The sequence below is a fragment of the Apus apus genome, chromosome 1, assembly GCF_020740795.1.
Source record: "Apus apus isolate bApuApu2 chromosome 1, bApuApu2.pri.cur, whole genome shotgun sequence".
Taxonomy (NCBI): Eukaryota; Metazoa; Chordata; class Aves; order Apodiformes; family Apodidae; genus Apus; species Apus apus.
The window spans coordinates 34669851-34690382 of record NC_067282.1 but is presented as its reverse complement, the minus strand read 5'-3'; the positions used below and the strand labels follow the sequence as shown (position 1 = coordinate 34690382).

The 20532-nt window shown below is 35.6% G+C and overlaps 1 protein-coding gene across 3 annotated transcripts in view; it reads right to left on the bottom strand.

Moving 5' to 3' along the window:
• PCDH17 (protocadherin 17) overlaps window positions 1-20532 on the bottom strand; it is a 97368-nt gene that overhangs the window by 49519 nt on the left and 27317 nt on the right. For all 3 annotated transcript variants that reach the window (XM_051626475.1, XM_051626483.1, XM_051626490.1), the window contains exons 3-4: window positions 17249-17307; window positions 16912-17084 (exon numbers count right to left, since the gene is read on the bottom strand). In XM_051626475.1, coding sequence (XP_051482435.1) covers window positions 16912-17084; window positions 17249-17307 — 232 coding nt within the window. The remainder of the gene's footprint in view (window positions 1-16911; window positions 17085-17248; window positions 17308-20532) is intronic.

The window sequence follows — 20532 nt, the reverse complement described above, 5'->3', positions numbered from 1 at the left end:
TAACAAAAGTAGACAAATTAGTGGAGCAAAAATCCATCTAAGTTTGATGGGAAAATGTAGGGGGTTTATTGTTTTCTTGCATTCTTTTATTAGGACCTTTAATTGCACAGGGGTGTAATTGTCCTAAAATCTTCACGCAATCACTGGAGAGTGACAGAAAATTCTACAAGGTGCCTCAGATGTTGCATCGAGGGGGATGATTGAATTACCTTGAGCTGGTATAAGTGAAGGGCATACATATAGTACAGTTGCCCAGTTGTCTGATGACTTGTAGTTCGTTACCTCACGGTAACTTCCATGTCTCAACCTTCATGAGACAGGGTTGTTTTCACATATTTTAAAATGCCTACAAATTAATATCTTACACACTAAAGAAAATGTTTAAATCAGTGTGGTAGTCGCTGAATCAGTGCTTACAGTGCCTCTTCCCAGCAATTTTTATTACTCTTGCTTTCATATCCATTATTCTCAATGTCAGGGAGCTATTTTTAAGTACTAGCTTAGTTCAGTTTAATAAAAGATTTTAAAATATCTACACCAGAAAAATTAAAATAATTCCTTATTAAGAATTTAGTGTCACAAAATCAAATGCATATGTAGCTAACTTCATGAATGCTGTGTTCTAATGTTTTCAACAATAGAATACTCCTAATATTTAATTCTTACATTTATTAAATTGAAGTTTTCTGGTTATTTTATATGAAAGCAAATAAAAAACAACTTTCAGAAACCTGAGGGATCTAAAGCCCAAATTAGAATAATGTTAAGGGACTAAATTAGTCATTATTGACTCTATTGATGTATAACTGGTAAAAGACATCATACAGAGATAGGAAAAGCTGTGTAAAGCTGTAAATTGAAGAAAGTTTGACACTACTTCCAGTAATACACACTTTTGCTTTCGCATTCTATAAACTAGACAAACTTGCAGTATTTTGCGAAGTGTAAATTTAACTGTGAATAGCAAAGCATAAATTAGTATAATGGGATCTTAATCTGAATCACATTTCCCATTATTGCTGAAATAGAAATTTACAGGCATTGAATGTCTACTTAAGGGTTTCACAAAAATCTTGGCGTTTTCAATTATTAAAAAAGTGGGGTTTGTTTATTTGTTTGTTTGGTAAGAAACAGATTCTCCATCTTCTCTTCCTTTGTAAAAGTAATAAATTCTTAAAAAATAAAGGCTGTGTTGTGGATAAGAAAAGAAGAAACTAAACCATTAGAAGAAAGTAATAAAATATCCCCAAGTAAACTGGCTACCTTGAGGGGAGATGAAAAATAGTTTAAAAAGCCCAAACAGATTATATCTTTACTTCACACTTGTTTACAGTTAACACAGTTGAAAGAGAACACATGAAAGCAAAGGACAGCCAAAGGTATTTGACTGATGTAGAACATGTAAGATTTTCCCTCTGAGATAGTTCTGTGGGGCACTTGCAGAGTTAAATTGTTACTATTAGGGTTACTCTGAACATGAGAAGGTACGTAACACATTCTTGACAATCCTGTTCAATTTGCTGAAAATGCAGCTCAGTTTTTATCTGTTTGAGTCTTGTAAGAAAGCAGTCTGTGTTCACTGTCAGTAACACGGATGCTGAATAGCAGCTTGCGAGACCAGATCTATATTGTGAAGCTCTGCTGGCAAAGCTATGTCACCTAAGTGTGAGGAAAAAAAAAAACCACAACAAAAAAAAAACAACTTCAGTTCATAAAGCTGTTTGGCAGAAAACTCTGACATTCATGTAGCTATATGAATGCATATTTAATTTAGTTTATCTCTTTCAGGGACACTGCAAAAAACGTCAGAACAACACCTCTTTGTGCCAGCACGTGCAATGTCTCCAGCAGCTGGCTCTGGTGATGGAGTTGAGATGAAAGTGACAGGCGTAGTCCTGCAGATAAACCTCACCTTACCACCAGTACTGGCACGTACTGCAGTGGGTGTGATACAACAGAATAGACCACAAGTATCTTATATAAATATTTACTTAGATTTAATAGGCTTGCTACTGTATGTTTATGAAATTCCAGTTGATTCTTAAATGTATTTGCTAGGGATTAACAGCTATGCCACAATCCATTGCTATTTAATGAACATGCAAGAACTGCCTTATGTGTAATAAGAAGTTATGTTTAATAAGATCATGAATTACTTCAACTCACTAAATGGTAAAAATTTACTGAAGATTAATACTATGTAAGGTACAGATATCTTATACAGAGGTTAATCCTTAAATTAGTATGTTTTATTCATCCCTTGGTATTTAATTAACGTAAATTACAATAATTCCAGTGGTCAGATAAATATGTTAATTTACTTTAAACTTACGTAGAAGTCCTTGTAATCTAAGACCATCCCTTTCACTTCAGTAAAACGTCAGCACATTTAGCTTTTTAGAAGCCAAGGTACATATTGATCTCAGATTCTAATTTTAATCCTCCGACACAATATATTTTATTGCTTCTGGTGCCAGCAATTTGGACATAAGAATCCCAAAGAAAAGCCAAATAGATTAATGTTTAAGCAAAAAAGTCAGGAAATATAAGGCTTACACAGGCATCTAATTTTGAGTGAAGTAACAGCTCCCAACTGCAAATACCTGGAAGAGGGAACAGCTGTGTAACCAGAAATAATATTTCTCACATGCAGGAGAGATTCTTTACCTCATGACTCTGATAAAATGAGAAAGATTTGCTGAATAAATTAATGATGATCATTCCAGAATAAAACTGGGCTGGTTCCATTACCATCTATAACATGAATAAGAGACACAGATGGCCAAGAAGGCCAACAGCATCCTGGCCTGCATCAGAAACAGTGTGGCCAGCTGGAGTATAGAGGTGATTGTGCCCCTGTACTTGGTACTGGTGAGGCCACACCTCAAGTACTGTGTGCATTTCTGGGCCCCTCACTACAAGAAGGATGTCAAGTTGCTGGTGCATGTCCAGAGGAGTGATATCAAGCTGGTGAAAGGTCTGGAGAATAAGCCCTATGAGGAGAGGCTGAGGGAACTGGGATTGTTCAGTTTGAAGCAGAGGAGGCTGAGGGGAAGCCTCATTGCTCTCTACAGCTACCTGAAAGGAGGTTGTAGGGAAGTGGAAGTTGACCTCTTCTCCCAAGTGAATACTGACAGGAAGAAAGGAAGTGGCCTGAAGCTGCAGCAGGGGAGTTTCAGACTACATATTAGAAAGAATTTCTTTACTGAAAGTGTGCTTGGACCGTGGAACAGGCTGCCCAGGGAGGTAGTGGAGTCACCATCCCTGGAAGTGTTTAAAAGAAATATAGATGTCATGCTTAGGGACATGATTTAAGCACTGAATAGGTAGATTAGATTATGGTTGGTGGACTTAGGTTATGGTTGGACTTGATGATCCTCAAGGCCTTTTCCAACCAGGGTGATTCTGTGATTCTGTGACGTGGAATACAAAAATTTGGGATAAACCATGGTCAGTGTGCAAAAAGCTGGTTCCTGTAAAAACATTGAATTGCAATTAATCTTTCTTAACTTTAGATATGTGCAATTGCTGAACTATATCTGATTTAATAATCTTTTTCTCACAGGAGAGAGGAACGAGCATTGAGGGCTTTATTTCGCTGAAATTGTGGTCCAGAAGTACTTGTTCCTCTCCTCACTCATCAACTAATTAACCATAAAGAATCAGAGTAACTAGCTCAGAGGTAGGTAAGATGGTAGGTGAAATGTTAGGGACAGAGTTTCTGACTACTAGTGCACATGTGCCGTTCCTCAAGGGTCTGTAATGGGACAGGGGACCAGTGCTGCTTAACATCTTTGTTGGCAACGTGGACAGTAGCATTGAGTGCACCCTCAGCAAGGTTGCCAACAACGCCAAACTGTGTGGTGTGGTTGACACACTGGAAGAAAGGGAGGTCATCCAGAGGGCCCTTGACAGCCTTGAGAGGTGGGCCCATGCCATCCTTATGAAGTTCCACAAGGCCAAGTGCAAGATCCTGCACCTGGGCCAGGACAATCCCAAACACAAATACAGGTTGGGTGGAGAATGGATTGAGAGGAGGAGGACTTGGAGGTGATGGTGGCCAAGAAACTCAACATGAGCCAGCAATGTGCACTTGCAGCCAGGAAAGCCAACAGTATTCTGGGCTTCATCTAAAGAAGCATGGCCAGAAGGTCAAGGGACATAACTCTCCTCTGCTACTCCACTCTCATGAGATCCCACCTGGAGTACTGTGTCCAGTTCTAGAGCTCCCAACACAGAGAGGACATAGAGCTCTTGGAACATGTCCACAGCAGGGTCACGAAGATGATCTGAGGGCTAGAGCACCTCTCTTATGAAGATAGGGTGAGAGAATTGGGATTGTTCAGACTGGAGAAGAGAAGGCTCAGGGGAGACCTCATAGTGGCATTCCAGTATCTGAAGGGAGCTACAGGAAAGCTGGGGAGGGAGGTTTTACAAGGGCATGTAGTGATAGGACAAGGGGTAATGGCTTTAAACTGGAAGAGGGGAGATTTAGTTCAGAAATAAGGAAGAAATTCTTCACTGTGAGAGTGGTGAGACACTGGAACATTGCCAAAGGAAGCTGTGGTTGCCCCCTGCTGGGAGTGTTAAAGCCAGATTGGATGGGACATTGAACAACCCGGTCTAGTGGGAGGTGTCCCTGCCCATGGCCGGGCCATTGGATCTCAATATCTAAGCATTCACATTTTTATTACTTTTGGAAGGGAATTAAATTCAGCAAAATCACATGACCTGCAAAGGTGTAGCACTTTCTTGTTTCTTAAGAAATTGGAGTGTTTTGATTATTTTTTTTTCTCCTGTGTGTGTTACATGTTATCTTCCCACACCTTAAACTTCTAATTTTTTTTTTTTTTCTTTTTTTCCTGTGACTCCTTCTCTCTCTGTCTTTCCATACTTCTGCATATGAGAAAAAGAATCAAGTTTACAATAAGGAAATCAGCTTTGTGGTGCTTATCTTTCAAATGTGCTAGTAAAAAATTTAAATATAAGAGTTCTTTTTAATAAATGATGAGCCAGCTACTGTTGTTATGTACACCTGTGAAAAATTGCAGAAATGCAATAAATTTACAATGATCTGTAATGCTACTGGCATCTGAAGCTCCATCTTTAAAGAAATATTTAGGTTTTAAATAGCAAATACTTTTTTAGGCTTTAAATAATAGCTTTTTTTCCTTACTTATCAAGGTTGCACGTTCTAAGATCACTGTAAAAAAATAGTAGTATAGCAATGGAGTAAAATCTCTTAAAAACAAGAGGAAGGTGGGTTGCCAGTTTTCACTGTTTGTCTAACCTGTCTTGGAGAGACTTTTTTCCTGTGCCAAAATTCTAGGAATATATATATTTCTCTTATTCTACATAAACTAAGAAAAATGCCAATGTACACAAAATTACATGAAAAATGTGGTCTCTTTTATTTTAACTTTTCTGGTCCGAGTAAGTAGTGTGCTGTGGCTACTCTGCAGTACTCTTGAGAAGAAAAAGCTGCTACAGACCACTGACAGCTCTCCTCACAGCACTGCCTGAAGCACTCTGTAGTTTTTTCCTCCAACTCCTGAACTCAATGCACTTCCCCTCAAAGACTGCCTTTCCTAGGCACCCAGGTATTCCAACCTGGATACCAGACACGTATTTTTGGGTCATAAAACTTTGAATTGAGATAAGACAGAAAAGAAAGTGGCACCTGACATACCTCAGGGTCACATTCAACTTTCTGTGTTTTACAACATAGACAAAAATGTTACAAATATTTTAGTAATTTTTAATTTGCCTTTTTAGAAGTCATATTCCTATGGGAAAATACTAAGTCTATAAATAAATCATGCTAAGAATTTGATAAAAATTGATTTCATAGACTCTTTTGCAGTTTTTTCATGCAGAAAAATACTGGTACCTTTTCACACTAGCCACCAAAAAATGATACATTGTTAGGGTCAAATTTCCCACATTATATAATGCAAAAATTTATACTGTAAGTAAAATATTCCTATAAAAAAGGGTGAACATGGTACTTTCTAAAATTATTATAAATGTGCAGAATTAATTTTAAACAATCTCAGGGGAAGAAAAAAAAAAAAGACAAGTTATTTATTTTTTAAATTAGAAGCAATTTTGGATAAACACATAGACCTACATTGTCTCTGAACTTCACTTACAAACAAGTGAAGAACAAAATACAATAGGGTCAAGGAACACAATGCCCACTTCAAATCGGACTGCTAAATTAGAAAATAAATATTGCATGTTAAAACTGTTCACACCCATGAAGTGTAGGACTATTAATATTGAGTAGTACACACAGATCCAATATACACTTCCCGAGGCCATGCAGATTACAGAGGTACTGCAAAAGTCTCTTTACAGTATCAGAAAAGACACAATTCCACTTCTGTTTCTGTTTTAGACTTTTGTTTTGTTGTTTGGACTGTGTAACTGCCTAGAGATCATGCCCAATGTGAAACATAAATTGCACTTTTTATGTAAGAGTTACATTCATTTTTCAGGCAAAAATTGGGTCAGATAATAAAATTCTGTATGAAGAATTTAATTCAAAACTCTGAGAAACAGTTAAGCTGAGAGACTCCCCTCTAAAAATCCAAGGTGCACCTCCCTTTAAAAATTCAGCAAATACAGCAATCATTGTTATAATATATATATGTCTATGTACATATATATGTAGGTTATGTGTACAGTACCATACAGTAACTATGTAAAAAAAATCTTCTATCTTTAAATATTTTCATCCTTATATTGTACTTTTGATTGACAGATTTTGCCTCAGTATAACTATAATTTCCTAAGGCAAGCTTTATGATTAAAATATTGCGTATATAAACACATTTGTGAATTATTCTCTTTTTGGAGCTCTAAAAAAAGCATACAACATTTTAAAGCCTTCAGTTTTCCATGCTGTTAAGATATGGAATTTATCAATTACAGAATCAGATTTTCAGGGACATCAGTTAATAATGTCTTATTTCTGTGTTTGTGCCTGTGTGTGTCTACATATATAAACACACGTGCTACATGTACATATATACTATCAACATTAGAAAAGTTATTAAGAAATGCAGGATTTTTTACACGTAGCCACATGCACATCCCCACTGATTTATATGAGACCATTTATGTATAAAAAGCTGGAATAATATGGTCCTAAATTAAAAAAATATATATATTTACTTGTCTTAAATAAAAGGGTATTTGTCTTTCCACAGTATGGCTTGGTTATACTGGGCATATGCTCCTCTCCATTTCATGCTGCAGAGGAGAGCAGATGGAATTAAATATAGCTTGGCATGCAGCACAGGGGCAGCCATGGAGCAATATTTTTTAGTACCATGCAGGGACTACCAGCTCTATATACGTTAGAGATGAAACACAAAAAAGGGCATGTCACCTTCAGGAAAGGGTACTAGTCAGGGAACATCTGTTATACATGCAGTGTTCCCTGCAGAAAGAACTGAAACATGATGAAATATGCATCTAAAGTTCCCTATTCACTGAGGTACATTAAGTCCCTTTCAAACCATATGAAGCCCACTTGGGGAAGGGAGGTTGTTTGAGTACGGCAGCTGGAATAGCAGAAAGCAGCAGCAGGGAATGGAAACCAGCTGTTCTGCCATTCTGGAAATCAAGATGGCCAGTAGGTGCACAGAGGCTGATACACGGCATGCCTGTATCATTGATGTACAGAAACTAGACCAAGTTTCACCAAGCAGCAATTAGTTAATCATGCTGCAGCTCTGTCTCTGAGCAAAGTCTGCGTTAAATGCTAAGTACTACTGTATTATATGAGGGATTCTGGTCATGAAGCACTACATAATCTGTGTTCCCTGTGATTGTCTAACATGGTGAGCTCTTCCTGTAAACGATGTTTGCAGACAAAAGGCTGCAGAACAGGTCAGTGCCAATGTTCTCTTTCATTATGTTTTACTCAGGACTAGACAGTATATTGCATCCTCACTTTTAATTATGGCACCATAAAAAGCAGGGCTAGAGTGGGTCCTCTGGCCCACAGCAGGTTAAAATAAATCTAGATTATTGCTGGCAAATGTGTATTTAACCTGTTTTAAAAACCACCAAGAAGGGGGGTTCTTTCACTTACATGGGTAGACAGCTTCAGTGCCTAGCTGTCTTTATAGCAAAGTTCTCTCTCGTATGCAACTTAAATAATAACTCTCCCAGTAAATTAAACAAAAAGAAAAGAACAAACAACCACCTTCCTATTTGTAACAACGTTATATACACAAAGACTATTATTATGTTTCACCCCGGTCCTTGTTCATTTAAAAAAACACAAATTCCAAACAAACACTTCTTTCAATTTTCACCCATAGGCCATGTTTTGTAAAACTCTATTTTCTGCTATTATTCTGCCTCTTTGTTGATTTTGAATTTGTCCAGATCTTCCTTAAAAATATGCCTAGAAACTGAGTACAGAGTCTGTGTCACTAATTACAGTGTGCTGCAACTCTGGCCCAAATTAAATTGTACCACTTTTCCTTCTCTGGAAACCAGGACACAGGAGAATAGTACTATGTACATAAAAAAAAAAAAGGCCAGGAAAAAAAGATGGAGTGGATTACTGTATCAGAAATGAGAAGATACTCTTTGTTCCAGAATAACAAAACACAATTAGTATTATTCTAACTGACGCATTACTGAACGGAATAATTAACTCCCATCTCTTATTTAAGACACTTCTCTTTTGTCTTCCCCAGCTGGACAGAAAACTATTGATAACTACAGTTATTTCCAACTAATGTATCAGTTTTACAGTAACTCTATCTACAGAACAGTCCTTTTTTTTGGTAATAAGAGTGTGGCTGGAATATACAATGGGATTGTGTTAAAACTTAACTATTATCACTGTTTATCATCTCTGTGATATCTGTTGACTCATTAAGAGTAGATACAATGGTGATTTAAAATGAGACAGAGAGAAGATGTTATCTTTATTTTAATTCTCTCTTTTATATTACTGAATAAACACACACACATATATATGTTTTTTTAAACTATAATTCTGTGCAAGCTTAATTGAAAGAAAACTGGAAGTACATCATACAAGGATGCTTTCAGACACAGACTAAGAAGCAGGAATAGGCTCTCTAGTCCTGTTAAAACAGTTTGCATGATATTAAGTATCCATCCAATATATAAATATGTGTCCTAAAATTTTCATTAACAAAAGTAAGCACAGGTAGAGAACATCCATTAACCACCCAGGGGAATGCATAAAGCCTGGAACAATGAAAACTGTCTATTTTCTGATTTTCTTGTTTCAAAAGTTGTTGATCTTTCTATGCCCCCACTTTTCTTTCAATTTATAAAAAGAATTTGAAAAAAGACATGTTAGCTGAAGATAATGATTTTGACATAAGAGGGCCTCATCTTACTGAGAACTGCAAATCCTTCTCTTGCTCTTCTAAGTGAGAATAAAGCAAAAAGATAACTTGTGGATTCTAAGATTTCCAAGAACAAACTGCAGTACAATGACTGTGCTCAGCCCCAGGAAAGGCAGTGTCAAAGCAGAGAGTGCAGAAAGGAAGTAATGAGATTTCCACTAGTGACAGGGGAGGGATATTTTGCTTTGTTGCTTCTGAACTGAAGCATGAAGAAATGAGGACCAATAGCTACAGCACCCAAATACTGGAATTTTCACTCACATCTCAGAGACTTACAGTAATAGACTTGTGATCTTGAAGTGCATGCTATACATTAATTTGCATATAACCTCATTATACAAAGATCTTCTGAAATGCATTATTTTTTTTTAATATGGTCCCAAACTTTTAAGGTGTCTAAATATGGCCTCTAAATATATTAAATGGTGAAGCTTCTAATGAAAATAAAATACAGAGCAAATATATAGATAATTTTCAACCACTGAATTATTTTGTAATTATAAAATAAGTAGAAATAATGTAGGGAAAAATCAAATTACCTGAAAAAAAATAGCATAACAAACCAAATGGTGCATAGATGAAGCTGTGCTGAATGACTATAATCCCTTTTTCGTGTCACAGTGAAATGTTTTGTGTATGTACAGATACAGAAAGTTCTTTCTTCATGTTTTGAAAGTCAGTTATAGAAAATTTCCCCTGGATTTCTGGCTAAATACATTAGTTAAATGTGGGATATGATATTCACAAAACTTCACTACTACCAGATACACTATGAAAAGAATCTGCCAGATGCTGAAACATGCACCTGATTAAAAACCTCGTTTGGCCAAAGTCAAATCCAGTTGAAAAGTAGGATAATAGGCAATAACAGGCAGCAAAGATGCAAAGAGTATTCACTCTGTCTCTTCAGCTGCTAGAATGTTTGCACTGCTTTTCTATTTATTATCAATGAAGGCAGATCAGTAAGCAGTTGAGGCAGTAAGCTAATCCACCCCTTCTCCATTAAGATGCCACTTCACTCCCTTTTCTGATTTCTTTTAGGACAAGCACCTGCTTCCTCAATTTCTACTTCTTCATCTGGATAACCTTGAAATCCAAGTCTGCACATACACTTACAAGAAGAGCACACTACAGAGGGAAGCTATGCCTGGAAATAATCCCAACCCTAATGAGAAAGCACACACACAAAAAATCTGCTTCAAAGAACTGATTATTGTTAAAACTACCTTCACACCGTATCACTCCTGAATCTAGACTCAGTATTGAAATAACTGAAATGTAAAAAGTAAATTTAAATCAAATGGTAGACTAGTAGGTGATTGAAAATAAAACCTGAAATGAGAAAGATATTCAATGTAACTACAACAAAGGGAAAAATAAATCTTTAAAACTCTGAGTGTCATGAAAGTTGGTAGATGTGAGAGTTTTGTCTCTGTTTTGCCCAAATCCACCATATAATTTATTCAATACCCAATATAGCAACAGATATATCATAGATTATGGAGTATTAACATGAGAAAGGTTATGACAATCTGCACAGCAAAGGCAGTTGACCTGTATTCCTCTCTCTAGCTGATTAACTTAAGTTCAAAGGGAGAATATAGTTCTGATCTCTCAAAAAAGGTACTACATAATATTTTCATAGCTGAGCTCAGCCTAAGTAAGGAAGTCTTGCAAAAGTGTCACCTAGATCATCTATAAATGAGTTTTTGAGATCAAGGCACTTAGAACATTTGAAACTTTTATGATTACTCTGTCTAAAAGTGAAATATATTAATTTAAGAGTTTAATACCAATAGAAGTTTCAATATTACTATTCAAGAAGGACTTCATAAGAAGGATGAGACCAATAATAATATTGCTAATTCTCTTAACTTTAGAATTTCTGACTCATACATAAGGTACTCAAAGCAGAAAAGTAAGGAGGAAGTACTAGCAGTGGCTTATATGTCATAATAAATTTGTTAAACACACTGGAGTGGACATTGAACAAATATGGCCTTACTCTTCATGAAAGTCTGTAGTTCTACATACAATTTTAGTTTTAAAATAAATATCCTACCATAAAAATTAGGCCAACATCAAATATATCCAGGGTGTTGATAACAAATTTAGTCAATCAGAAGCAATTACAAAATAGAAAAGTTAGTCTTTGACCTATGCTAGTCTTCATCTAGCATCACACATGTTCTTGCATAAAGCACAGAAGAAAAAAAAAAAAGGAGAAAAACACATATAGAAGAAAAAAATGAAAGGAGAATAAAGCGTCTCATTTTCTGTGGACTTCATCTAACAGTTTCCAGAACTTACAGTTCTAGAAAGAGATACTACTGCTAAGTCATACTAAGAAAAGGAAAGAGACTCTCAATAAAGCTAAGTGGCTTGCTTAGATAACAATTAATCAGATGAAAATGAAGAATACGTATTGTGTGCAAGTCCTGACACACAACAGCAAGTCAGTGTCTTACCTGAGCATGTTAGGGGAAAGTGACTTGGAAGGGCTGATAGTCCTGGACATAAAGACTCTTAGGTGGTGTTGGAAGAAGTAGTGCTTCCTGACAGTTATTCACATTCTGGGCACAGAGACAATGTGACAGGAGATTTTCTGTCTAGGGGGAAAAAACTATGGGAGGAAGCAATATTGAACAATATTGTTATCTCTGGGGGGACTCCCACCTCCATCAGTTTCTCAGCAGATGCCATCACCAGCTCTGAGAACTTTGAAAAGAAATACTTTTCTACAATCTTCTTTTTCCATTATCTCATTAAGCTGATGTACTCATAAAAGAACCCATCATCCCCAATGGCATGGAAAGTGTTGGTGATGATGTCAGACAGCAGAAATTCGCTTGATGAACTTTCTGCACTTATCAGTCTAGACTGATTCTCACTCAGTTAAACAGAATGGATTTTAATTATCTTACAGACTCAAGCAAGATTATAGCAAGAAAATCAATGGAGAGTTCAGAAGAAACCTTGGTAAAAAATTCTGATAATTTCTGCTCTGCTGTAGATGGATAATGCCATATACTTGATTTCAGGGATCATTCTTGTTTAGAAATTGAGAATGTAAATTTGCAACTTACTACGGGCTCATTCTGTGAATGATTTCAGTGGACAAACTCCAGAGTTATCAGTTTTCATAGAGATTCTATAACACTGATACAGTTTTTCTTCTTAAAACTGTTGCACCTCAGGACTACATCAGTTATGATGCAAATGCATTTTTGTTTTGACAATAAAGAAAAAAGTATTATATTTTTAAGTTTTAGGCGTTTGGTTTTGTCCTGTAGATACATTACAGTCTTTTTATACTAGTCATATATATCTGAGAATAAAATGGTGCTGTTCTACAGCAAAGCCTGGAGAGCAATACAAATCCTAGAGGAGTCTCTGACACCAACACTGAGGAATTTTCTTTTACCCTTCCCCCAAGGAGCTGCCTCCACTTTTCCTTTATTCTCAGGATCCATGCAACTGTTAAGGAGGCAACAGCACATGCAGAAATATCTCCTCTGTGGGATGCAGGTGTGAACTACAAACAAATGTGTCAAAAGAAAGATGCACTGCACAGTAATAGAGAAAAAAAAATTACCGACAAAGTTACCGAATTTGAAGATACTTAATCTGTTGGATATTTTTGACAATTAAATGAAAATTAAGATTTATGCCAAAGCAAAGAAACACAGAGAGCAAAAGCCAAAATAAATAGAAAGGAAAAATTCCTGGGAAAATCTATCAAAGACAATGATTTACAAGTAACTACAAGAAAGTCCATAACCTTATATAGTTTTACTGATTATAAGATAAAGACATCCATTTATTTAGTAAAAAAACCAAAAAAGTATGAAATTAATATCTTGCTGCTGTACTGCTTTCTTGTAGATATAATTTATGGTTTACAGTATCTTTTTCAGCTTTGGATATCTTTTCAAGAAATACAGATTATTGCTGTTACACTTAAGCCATTTCAAACAAAAAGATTATTCTGTTATTTAAATTTAAATGTGAATAATATATGCTATGTCAGGTGGAACAAACAGGTAACTTGACAGATGTATTCAAAACTATTAATTCTTCTAAGACTTCTAGGTAGGGTGATCTCAAACTGTCCAAGTTAATGAGGTTTAAAGTCTCAGCAACAGAAATGGAAAAAGAGAGGTAAACAAAAGAAACCTATGAAAAACTATTCTGTTGAAAGAGTAGCAGACATATGGAACAACCTGCTTAGTAAGACAGCTGATTCAGATAGCATAAGCAAGCTTACGAGACAGCTAGATATTTTTATGCAGAAAGTGGCTTGGAATTCACAGCAAGAGGATAAATGGGTGACATAACTAAAACGGGACCTTCTTATTTTAACACTATATTTACTGTTGTGACAACTTTTACTGGGTTGGGTTTTTTGTTGTTGTTTTTTTTCCCCTTACTTTCCATTAAAGCCAAATTATGAGCTTTTGTAAGCATTTCATAAAGATATGTCATTTGCATTATACTTGTGGGACTCCTTACAATCACCATCAGACAATACTTGCTATGTGGAGGTATCTTCCTTGAAATCAAACATTTTACTAGTAAACTTACTGAAGCTTTACCATCCTCTGTTTTAACAATTTTAATGCAAATCATAAAGTAAGCTTGATTGTTTCTTAACCCATGCTGAATTAAGAAGACATTTTGCCTGCAAAATTATTTTTCATAAAATTTCCTACTTCCCTATTATTGATAGAAGCACAATTGCTGAAGTGCTAGTGATACAATTTTTGTCTCAATATGACCATGTCATTTTCAAGCTGTCTAGGCTAGAGTTGCTCAAAACTGCTCAAAACTACTGGCACCACTAGCATTCTTATTACTGTAATGGGTAGAACAGGACCCGTGACAATAGTGTTTGGAATTATATATAGAGGATGTCAAACTCAAACTTTTTAGATTAGGAGTTTCAAATCAAGATCCCAAATTCACAATTAATCCTGGTCATTTTTTTCAAAAACACTACATTGAATTACTAGCACAGTTCCTAAAGCAGAAGTTCAAATATTTTAAGTATCTTTAAACAACAATAATCAAGCCTGAAAATCCACTACAAAGTAGTGAATGCCCAACCCCATACACAACCCAGAATGATGCCAGAACTACAACTTCTGATACTGTTTCAAGTGCTGCCATAGACAATTGTTTATAGTAAGCTGTCCATTTCCTTTTCCTAGGGAAAAAATAAATAAAGAAAATGCAATCCTTTTTCTATTCTAATCACATATTTTACTTCTCATCCTCTTTCGACTTGCCTTCTGATTAGAGAAAGCAATTTTGTTTACCTTCTTTCAAAAGAGAAAGGGCTAAGAGTCCTCATAATACTAAGCTCAGTGACAAGCAATCATTGATTTCATTGGGAACACCATATTGCATCACATTTGTTAGTGCAATGATCTATAACCCCATAAGGTGCTTGCTGCAGGTTCAGTTTTCATAATATGTCAATGAGTTTATTACAACACATTTGAGACAGAGGGTTTTTAGAAGTAAACAAATGCCTATTTGTACTGTTTGTAGTTATATTTGGAGGGAGAAGGGAAAAAAGGGGAAAAAAGTAATCTGTCTCTCTATATTAATGATTATTTTTTTTTTTCCTCAGGAAAATTCACATAAACACTCGCTATTTCAGTTCAGTGGCTGACAGTACTTAACATTCACAGTTCAACATATGTTTCATAAGAATTTGAGGAATTCCTATGAGCCACTGGAATAAGTTGTTTCTTGATTAATAGGGTCCCTCATCTAGATCCAATCACACATGCAAACCTCCATGTAACTCTTTGCCTTGCAATGAAAATAAGCAATAGGAATAGTTGGCTTAATTTGCTTACTAGAGTTTTTATATTTTGCGTAGTATTGGGCTTGATGCTGGTGGAAAAACTGCTGCTATGAACTTGGGACATACTGTCCTTTTCTTAAAAAAGTCAGAAGTTTTTAATGTGAATAGTAAATAGGATTTTTCATGGCTATACTTGATAGAAATCCTGAAATTTTGTCTTTTTCTTACATAAAACTGAGAAAATTAGACACAGGCTCAAAAAACTCCTTAAAAAGAAAAGGAAAAAAAAAAGCCAGTACTGCATCTTTATACAGATCAATGTCCAATTACAAGTAGAGAGTTGCTGTGGCAAAAGGTCAGGAAAAAATAGTCCTTCTGTCATTTATTACTTGGAAAATAAGTTCATATATGAGGTCAACCTTCATATATATACAGAATAAATTCTACTGCAGCATTCTAAATATTCTACATGGCACAAAAGTTATATTGCAATCTCAACATAAACAGAAAAATGAAGTTGAACATGTATTTCCTGATGACTGTGCTACAGATTAGACTAGGCTAAGAGGTAATAAACCGAGGTCCAATTAATCAACAATTAATAAAACCTTATAATGTATTTCTGCTTAATTATTCATAGAGCTTCTTATTAAGGCTGACTTACTTTATAATATTTGAACTGCCTTTAACACTGAATCATCTTTCCACAACAAATTAAAATATATAGTAAATATAAAAAAAAATAGAAGAATAATTCAGCATTGTTCTTCCTTATTTCTTATAGCTTAGAAGCTAAAAACAAACACAAATAATACTGGAATAATCAGTTTGTCTGATGCTTTAAAAAAAACAACAACAACAAAACCCACCAAAAAAGAACCACCAAAAAGAACCCCAAACAATAAGTGTCTTTTTTTGAAATAAAAGATCTCAAAACTATAGAGATACATCTGGAAAAAAATGATTTGGACACAGAGTTTGAGGAAATAAATATGCTTCTTTGTCAGAATGGATGCTTGCAGAAAGTGGTCATTGTCCTAATATAAGTTGTTTTAGCTGTTTCACAGACACTCATTTTTGATGCCTTCACAGGATGTGAATGGAATTACGCTGAAAATCAGATTATATTATTATTTGACACTTCTCACACTACTATTAATTGTGAAATCAACATTACAAATAGGAAAATATATCCATGAAATGAAAACATCTTCTGATCCAGTTTTACTCGTCTGATATCCCAAGCCTCTTTTCTTCTCCAGACTACATGTGGAATATAAATGACTGGTGTTCTTTTATCTGTTGCAGTCATGTCTAGTTTGAATTTCCAAATCACGCTTTGGCAGAAGGACTGTATATATTATATCACAGGCAATGCCAGTGGAGATAAAGTATATTCTAATCATTTTAGAAAAGTACTAATTTTCTCTCTCTCTCTCTTTTTTTTTTTTTTTTTTTTTTTTTTTTTCCCCCCCCAAGTCTATTTTTGGATACTTGAGGTTTCATTTCGTGTTCATTCTGAAAGATACTGAGTATTGTTTGCTCTGGGCTACCTGTGAGATTTACTGTTTTCTCTGATGGTATTATCATTGGGCTATGCTGCTCTGATAAACCTCAACTGCAATACTAATAGGTTTATAATGACGGCTTAAACTCTATGCTTTTGTAATCATTGGAGGCTTCACTCACCTTGTTCAAGTGGCTGGCTTTTAGTTGAAGTAGTTTTCATCTTGAGTGCCTCCCTAACAGACATGTCACAGCAGGAGCCTTTGTTAGTGTCTTGGTCACTGTCAGCCTGATCACTGTCCCCATGCCCGCTGTCCCTCAAGCTGGCTCTTTCTGGATCCTTGAACGTGGAGCTACTGAAATACATATTAAAATAAAATAAAATAATAAAAAAAAAAAAAAGAGAGAGAGAGAAAGAGAGTTGTATTTACTTGTTCTAAGTGGAATTGTAGTCTCTGGAAAAGCAATTTTGACAAGAACGCAAATGGGGAAGCCGAGAAAGTTATTTAATAGGCCTTACCTTTGAACAAACTGCTGCCTGCTGCCCATGTAATTGGGCTCTGCGGGAAAATTGTCTGTCTGTGAAAGAGAAGGAAAAAAATACGTATAGTTGTACACTGGACAAATCTCCTGCAGAGCAACAAGATTTCCTAGAGGAGAAATGATTAATAATTCAAAAATTCCCTTAATCTTCAGATTTGTACATTTTAATTAAATTGGAAAATGCTGGCATGTAATTATGGGCTCAGAACAATTAAATGATTCCGGTCCACAAATCACCTGCTAAAGTAAACAATGAGACTCCAATAAGTGGCATTCTCTGTTAGTAACCTGAGAGATGACACTGCTTATGTTTTTTTCATTAGTTAGATATTAAGACTGATGGTTAATGAAAATGAGAAAAAAATATATTTTTTATATTACAAAAGTGAATTATACAATAATATAATTTTCAATCATAACTACATCATCTACTGGGATCTTGAGGCCCTTACTGCTTTAATACAATTTCATATATTGCTATATTACTCTTGAATTGAAAAAACCCCTGCAAAAAATAAAGAAATTTTGTGGTTGATTAACTGTGTTGGTTTTTTGTGTTTTTTTTTTTTAATGCTACTAGAAAAGTGCAAGTATGAAAATATTTGACTTTTCTCTCTTTAATTTTCATCAGTATTAATAGCTATGTCAGAATAATGGGAACCGCACATGCCAGCAAGAACATTAAATGATTGTTGTAGACAAGTAGTTTTTAAAAGAAGATACTTTCATTAAGCCTGTCATGAGTATATTTTTAGCAGCATGAGCTAAGTAACTGTAGAAGCAGAAGTATTTACAGCATCCAGACCAACATGGAGTCCTGCCAAAGGGAACTGAATTCCCCTTGTATCATCGGCTGAAGTTCTTTGGGAGGAAGAAAGACTGCATCTTTCACAAAACTCCTGATACCGTACATTCACACACGTCACTTCTTCTTGCAGCTGACCTAGTGACAGAGCTTCTACTGTTTTCTGCATCACTTCATATCACACCACCATACTTCATAGCAGCTATGAGTTTTGCAACAGGATCTAGTGTATCAGGATCAGTAACACAGGCAGTGCTCAGTTAATGGAGCAGAAGGCCAAAGGTAAGGTTTCATGTTGCACAAGTGCACAACTCTTAGATATTTTGTTATCTCTGCCAATACCCAGTACATTTTTTAGTTTTGGTTTCGTAGGTAGGTGGTAATTAGAAATATTTCCTACCTCTTGCATGGTTGGAATACTGAAGCTTGGAAAAGATCTGAAATTTAACAATCATTGCAGTTTGCAATAAAAAATAGGTAGCCACCTGCCACTCTCAAGGTACATGTGAAACAAATGTGCTAATATCCTGTAGATATCTTGTGTGATCTAGGGAAGGGATGTAAGATAAAAAATTATCTTCTGTTTGCTATGTATGAAATCAATTTACACTATATTTTCTTCTTGTTTCTAGTTAAATCCTTTGGTTCAAAAATCAGGATTATAACAAGCATTGTGTTCACATTTGAAGCTGTTTCTAATTTAAGCTATGGAGGACATGGTCATTACAAAAATAATCATGATGTTTTATAATTTTCTTTTATGATAAACTGTGTGACAAAAATCAGGTTTTATTCATCTGTCTTCAAAGTATAGCAAAAAGTACCTATACTTCTAAGTGACTTCTTGTCATATTAAAATTGCACATAATTTGGAAATCTGGAAGTTTATGTCCAACTAGAGACTTGTTCTTCAGCAGCATTATGAAAAGATAAGCTTATAAAAGTTCTTTAATACTGCAAACAATATGCTCAGTTTTGTGTCACTGATTTTCCAAGTTAGCGTTTCAGAAGCTGATGGTTTCAGAAGCTGATTGTTTCAGCTACAGGTATCCAAACTTTTTTAAAACCGGCCTTTTCAATTTGGGAGCAGTTTAGTGCTTTGAGCTTAAAACCAGACAAGATCCTGGTTTTAATACATACTATTAGACTACAAGGTTGTCTTAAATTTTAACACATTTTAAGTTACAATAAACAAACACTAAGAAGAAAAAAAAAGAAGGAAGAAACAGAGGTGCAAAGATGAATATTTCATCATTCTTACAGGTAATCTCTTAAATGTAGCACATCATATTTTGGAATCAGCCTTAATTCTGCCATTTATTATTTTCTTGCCACAAATTGTAAGCTAGCATCTCTCTTGTGTAAAGGGAATCCAACTCGCATGTATACCCATAAACATTATGACACTCACAGAGGCAGTATTTCTCAATACAAATAAACCTTTACAATTGCAGAACTCATGTGTATTTTCTGGGTCTAATATCCCAACTATAGATGCTCAAGAAAGCTGACCTTATGTTTTTACTTATATAAGAAATCTGCTTCCTCCTAAACACATCTGTTACTAGAATCAACATTTTCATTCTTCACGTCACTGTCAGGCAAAATGTCCACTATAAAATGCCTTTTCATAAATTCTCAGCTTATAGTAAAGTCGGACATTTGCCCTGTAATTAATTACAACATTTCCTTAAAGGTAGTGCTAAGACCTTATCTGGAAGTTAGATCACAGTAAGAACTGGTTGTACTTTCAGTTTCTCCTTTTTGATAGCAAAAAAAGCACCCTGGCTTGTATTAGAAATAGTGTGAGGAGCAGAAGTAGAGAGGTGATTGTCCCCCTGTACTCAGCACTGGTGAGGCAGCACCTGGAGTATTGTGTCCAGTTTTGGGCACCTCAATTCAAGAGAGATATGGAGGTGCTGGAGCGAGTACAGAGGAGGGCAACGAAGTTGGTGAAGGGCCTAGAGAATCAATCTTATGAAGAATGCTTGAAGGAACTGGGAATGTTTAGTTTGAGAAAGAGGAGGCTGAGGGGAGACCTCATCAGTCTCTACAATGACTTGAAAGGTCATTGTAGAGAGGTTGGTGCTGGTCTCTTCTCACAGGTAATTAGTGACAGAACAAGAGGGAATGGCTTCAAGCTGCAACAGGGGAGTTCTATGTTGGACATTAGGAAAAATTTCATCACAGAAAGAGTGGTTAGACACTGGAATAGGCTGCCCAGGGAGGTGGTTGAGTCACCATCCCTGGATGTGTTTAAGGGTCATTTGGATGTGGTGTTGGTAGATATGGTTCAGGGTTTAGGGAAGAACTTTGTAGAATAGGGATGATGGTTGGACTTGGTGATCCAAAGGGTCTTTTCCAACCTGAATAGTTCTATGATTCTATGATGCTATGATTTTGCATGCCCTGGAGTAGCCAAGATACAAATTTTAATATAGAAGTTATGCTGCCAT